The sequence below is a fragment of the Palaemon carinicauda genome, chromosome 1 (assembly GCF_036898095.1).
Source record: "Palaemon carinicauda isolate YSFRI2023 chromosome 1, ASM3689809v2, whole genome shotgun sequence".
NCBI lineage: Eukaryota > Metazoa > Arthropoda > Malacostraca > Decapoda > Palaemonidae > Palaemon > Palaemon carinicauda.
The window spans coordinates 171214445-171220629 of record NC_090725.1 but is presented as its reverse complement, the minus strand read 5'-3'; the positions used below and the strand labels follow the sequence as shown (position 1 = coordinate 171220629).

The window sequence follows — 6185 nt, the reverse complement described above, 5'->3', positions numbered from 1 at the left end:
AACAGGGTCAGCTTGAATTTTCCTAAACTTATATACAACAGTAAATACCTTAGAAACTACACTTATAAGTTTAGAAAAACTAGAAAAATTACTAATATTTACAAGAGGTTCCTTTTTAGGAAACATTACAGGAAAAATTAAGTCACCCTTCACATTATCAGGAATACAACCCAAAAGACCCTTAGGCCACTCGTCAGGAGAATTCAACCAAGAAGGCCCTTTGATCCAAACACTGAAATTTTCAAGAAAATGCTTACAAGTACAAGGTTTAGTTAGTAAATCAGCCTGATTGCTAGATGAAGGAATATAAGCCAATGAAACTCTACAAAATCTATCAGAAATCCTATCTAACAGATTAGAAATATCCTTCAACCTATTATTTACAAATGTGTTTCTCTTAGGAGCCCTATTAGTAAGAATCGAACTAAGAACTACTTGGTTATCTATAAAAAGTGTTATGCTTTCAATTTTAGTACATTTTAATAGATTACTTTCAAAAATAGTATCAAAACACTTCAAAGCTAATTGAGCAGCCAAAAGTTCTAAAATCGGGAGAGTTTTCTCCTTAATAGGGCTAACCTTAGTCTTAGCAAATATCAGGGAACTATGATCACCTTGCACAGCATACATAGCACAACCATAAGCTTCCTTAGAAGCATCTGCAAACAAAAACAGCTTGACAGGAGTATCAGTTTTATAAGTTTGTCTGGAAAAAGAAGCCTGACTAACCTCACTTTAAGAACTACAAAATTTACTCCATAACTTAGAAATTTCAGCACTAGCTGTTTCATCCCAGTTCGAAACTTGCCGTCACAACTTACGAATAATAAGCTTGCCCTGCAGCATTATAGGTGCAAATATACCAATAGGGTCAAAGACAGAAGACAAAGCTGACAAAATCTGACGCTTTGAGGAAGCACCCTTGTTCAATTGCTTAACCTTTAATTGTAAGGTATCTTGGTTAGAGCCATAAATATATCCTAAAATCTTCATTTCAGAAGAAGCTACCTTTTCATCTTCATCAAGAGTAGATAACAAAGCAGGAATATCAGAACCCTACTCCCGTAAAGGCAACCACCAGGAATTCATAATTTCCTTAATAGAATTGATACTAAATGGCATCTGGTCTCCCTGATTGGAAAAGAGCACTAAGTTATCCGTATAAAATTTGTCTTTAATCAGAGAAGCTACTTCATTCCCTCTATAGCTAGACAAATGATGTTGAATAATATAATTCAATATAAAGGGAGAACTTACAAATCCAAAAATTATGGCATTATACCTATAAGCAACAAACTTCCCATTTATCTTTCTAAAGAAACAAAATCTATTTCAATCAGACTCTAAAGATAACCTAACTTGGAGAAAAGCCTTCACTATATCAGCTACAACTACATAATCATTATTCCTGAAATACAAAACCAAAGACAACAAGTTGTTCATCAAAATCAATATCAGGGAAAGCGGCTTCATTTAATGAAGAAGCTTTTCCCAACTTTAAACTACAATTAAATACAGGACGGATTTTAGTGGTGGCATTTTCATCATTTCTTATGACAGGACAATGAGGAATGAATACTTGGCCTGCAGCTCTATTTTTAACAGACTCAATAATGCCAAGCTCCTCCTGTCTATCAAAAATTTCCTCATATTTGGAGGATATATTCTTATCTTCTAATTTAGAATAAATCCGCCCAACAACTGCCAAAGAAATCTTTAAATTGTTAAGGACTTTTTCAATTAAATTGTTTTTCCATGGTAACTGAACGTGTTAATGTCCTTCATGAAAGAAAATTGATTTATCAAATTCAGCAACTTGTTGGTCCTCATAAGGAAGGGAATTTTCATCTTTAATCCCAATCGATTTTAAGTTGTAGAAATTTTCGAGTCCATACTCGACACGAGAATCAGGAAAGATATCATTCAATGGATCGAACTTATAGCCTACTGGATTAAGTGCAAAATTTACGAATAACTTCTGTTTTCCAAGTTGCTTAAGAGGAACAAATTCTAGAAGTCTATTCTTATCAGGCTTAGAAGTCTGTTTAATCTCCAAATTAAGGGAAGAATTATAAAAAAAAAACTCTAGATTCTCTGTTACATTCAGGTACATATTTAATTTCCTTATTAGAAATAAACCTAACAGATTCACCTTTACCATTACCTCTTGGTCTATTTTCCAAGATTTTATTACTATCATTTCTAGGACAAGACTACCTCTCTTACTGGTTTACAAGGTTCATAAGAATCAATTCTCTCATAAAAAAAGCTTCCTTTGTGAAGGATGAACAAAATTAACTACTGTATCAAATAGAATAACCCCGTTGGCCAACTTAATTACTCTAACCTTAATGTTAAACAACTGTACAGAGTCTAAATCTAACTGACTAAATTCCTGAAGGATATCATTCCCTAAGATACCTAATATATTAACAATTTCAGAATTCCTCCCTGGGTAATTATTACATACAGAATAACCAGTAGATTCCAAATTTTTAACTACAGAAGGCAACATAGGAATTTGGAGGGAAAAGTTAAAATTTTCCTATGCAAAAAAAAAAAAAAAGACAACTAGACTTTTTCCCACAAGGCATTGTTAAATCAGCTACCAAATGAAATCCATCACTAACTCTAGCTGGCAACCCAAAAGAAGAAACTAACCTAGACAAAGGAGCACCACAATAGTCTCCTAATTTACTATCAACAATTTGTTTATTAATAACACTAAATTGGGCTCCAGTGTCTAATAGAAAACACCATTTAAAATATTTCCTACCCCTAAAGGGAACAAATATTTCAGACCCTGATTGACAACTTAATACTTTTTTCCAAGATCCCTAATAGCATGAGGACACATTGCTCCATGATGTTCAGTTTTATTATAAGAAAAACATTTATAAGGTAACAATGATTTATTTTCCGGACATTCCGAGGCCCTATGCCTATCACTCAAGCATTTAATGCATGAAGTTAGTTCTTCAGCTCTATTTTTCCTAGCTTGCAAGGTATCAAACCTAGTACATTTAGAAGAGTTATGACCTGTTTCTTTACAAAATTTACATCTACCAGAAGATAAAGGTTTACTGGTAAATTGAACTTTATTAGAGTCATTACCAGCAGTAGATTTATTACTATACTTTAATTGTTGAAAATTGCGGTCTTTACCTTCATATATAACTTTAGGTTTTGCACCAGAATTTTCATTAGGACCTAAACTAAGGCGTTCAATAATACTCTGATAATTACCTAACAACTGGTTAAAATTAGGATAAGAAGATCCTGTAGTTCTAGAGAGTTCTATTTCTAGGAAGATTCCTATTTAAAATATTGCTAATTAGCAATAGAGCAGCGGAATCGACTTTAATCAGATCTATACCAAGTCCCTTCAAGTCAATGAATTTATTATTCAAAGATCTAACCAAAAATTCTACTTCACTAAGAGATTTTACTTCAGAAGTGTTCAAAACTTCACCTAATACTTGATCAATTATGTTGTCTTCATCCAGATAATTAAGATCTAATTGCTTAAAAGCCAAATCAAAACCCTCATCATTTACTGTAATGTTTTCTACTACACTTAACGCTTCACATAACAAATAACCCTTTAAATAAATATATTTTTGAGCATTAGTTAAGTTAGGCATACCAGCCAAAGCATTATTAAAAGTCTTCTTAAAGTTAAAATAGGCAAATGGATTAGCTGCATTGTTTTCAAACTTCTGAATTTGAATAGAATGGAGAGGTAATTTTACAATTTTACTAGAACTCTTTTGAGGAGTATTCTTACCTCCAAACAAATTACCAAATTTTACTCTAAATTCAGAAAGAGTTTTCTGTATTTCATAATGATAATCTCTGGCTGCTTGCATTATACTATCTAGTTCATCTTCAGCAGCAATATCACAAATCCTTTCATCAAAATTCTCCACTATTACTAAATTAGCATCAATTTTATGAATAAATTCTTGTAACAAATTACCTTTAATTTGATCGTCCTTCAAAGAGTCAACCTTCCTAACATCAAGAGTTATTGAACCCTTAACATAAACCCTCTTTTTAATTAACTTTTTCATTTCAACCTCATTCATCTTGAACAATGCTATTAACCAATACTAACTTACCCAAGGAAAAAATTTAAACAACTTAATCAAGTCAATGAAAAGCAAGTTATCGCCAGTTACTTCCTAATGTAAAAATACAGCATATTATGCTAACAACAAAACTATGCTAATCAACAGGCTATATAAATGAAAAGGCTACTAACTTAACCTAAGCTTAAATTAATACAAGTATAAAATAAGACCGATACTGCTCCTTTCCTTATAAGGAATAACAGCAGTATACAAAAAATCCTGACATTACAAAAACCAGATGAGCCCAGAGAGGACAAAAAGTACATACTCGACACTAGAACAGCTAGGCCATTGCTCATACTAAAAGTCAGCCATTTTCCGAGCCAACTTCACATTGCCATCATAATTGAGGTGTACTCCATCCCTGGCTTAAAGGCATGGGTCGGAAAATCCATTTACCCCTTTCATGATAAACAAACGACCCTTGCCCTTCCATTTATTCAACCAATTATTGAATGTATTTGATTTTGCTTTAGAATCCTGCTGCAACGCGTCAAAACTTTCGCAGTGGTTAAAAAGGAACCTATCCTCTATTTGAGCAAAAATTAGTTTTGCATCAGGACAAAACTTTTTTAGCAATTCAGCAAAGGCCTCACAACAGCACTCTACTTGCCATACCTCCGCAGTACTTTGGATAGCATCTAAATCATTGCTGCCCAAGAACACAAAGATACGACTTGGCTTAGACCTCCCAGGGTTAGCAAAATACCGCTCAACTTCAACCTTGATGTTTTCAAAGGTTGCCCCCCCTTTGCAAATGTAACTAAACCCGTCACATTCTTCCAGGCGTAAATCGGACAACCTCCTTACCCAGCAGTACCCAACAACAAGAGTCATAGCCAAAAAACAAAACAAACAAGACGAAAAGCAAACTGAAGTCTTACGGAAAAAAAACTGGTTATAAAATTCGAATATGTTAGAATTATCTAACTCAAATCAATATTAGGCAAGTCTTTATTTTTCAACTTACCTGCACTATTTCCAGAAAGGATCTCTTGGTTTTTCGAATTTTAAATTCACTATTAAAGACAAAAGAACACTTGTTCTCAAGGTCCGGCCGGTACTGAAATTCTGCAGAGACTGCATTCCAAGTTGGACTAAAACATATCATCAACTCTGTTTTCTTTACCTTGTCCGAAACTCTCGAACAACCGTTGAAAAATAAAGACGGGAAAACAAAACTGTTTCCTTATAAGGATTACATTTAACATTAAATAAATTAATTCAATTAGAATACAACAAATGGAAAGTTAAAAATTTACATTTAATATTAACAAATGGCAATCATTCAGTTTACTTTCCGTCCATAAACGAACGCCAAAAATGAGAACAAAAAGTAAGGAACTAACTAGTCAATTCGACTATTCTCCCACGAATGCAATTACCATTCTCAAATCAACTATTTCTACACTAGAAGCGAAAATGTCATTAATTATTTGCAACGCAAATATGATGGATCTACAGTCAGACTCTACCGTCAACTTGAATCCTCCACGAAGAAACTGAAGAAGGCTGAACTGGACCATGAATTTCTTTTGTATTGTAAGATGAGTAACATTGTTCCTAATTTTGTGAAATTTAAGCTTTATCGTTCTTTTCTTTATGATACTGATTTTTACAGGTCTGCCGTTTTAAAACTCTTGGATATGGAAATTAATCTAAAAACAAAATCTGTTGCCCGTTTACAGTCATACGTGTCATCTGTAACGTCATCCTTTTATGAACAATTATCTTTACTTAATAAAATGTATTTCAAATCTCTTATAAAACGTAACTCTTCGAAGTTTATTTCCAACACAAAATCAGTACATGAACGTAAACTTTCAAAACTAGGTATTGAAAGGCCGAAGTTCCTTGCTCCTAGGGATATAATTTTTAATTTTTCAGACTATACCCTTTCCAAAAAGGAAGAAATTTTGCTCTCTTTGGGGTTGGAGTTTTGTCTTCCTAATTTCAGACCGAGCTTCTCTAAGTTTTTCTTACCGTTTGAGATGTTTTTTTAGTAATATTCGGAACCTCCCTTCTCATAATAATCTAGAAATAGCCCGTCAG

The 6185-nt window shown here is 33.3% G+C and overlaps 1 protein-coding gene across 1 annotated transcript in view; it reads left to right on the top strand.

Annotated features, from left to right (window-relative positions):
- The first annotated feature begins 5575 nt into the window (after positions 1–5575).
- The window catches only part of Octalpha2R (alpha2-adrenergic-like octopamine receptor), a 6547-nt gene continuing 5937 nt past the window's right edge, over positions 5576–6185 (top strand). The window contains exon 1 of the mRNA XM_068376395.1: positions 5576–5675. Coding sequence (XP_068232496.1) covers positions 5658–5675 — 18 coding nt within the window. The 5' untranslated portion in view covers positions 5576–5657. The remainder of the gene's footprint in view (positions 5676–6185) is intronic.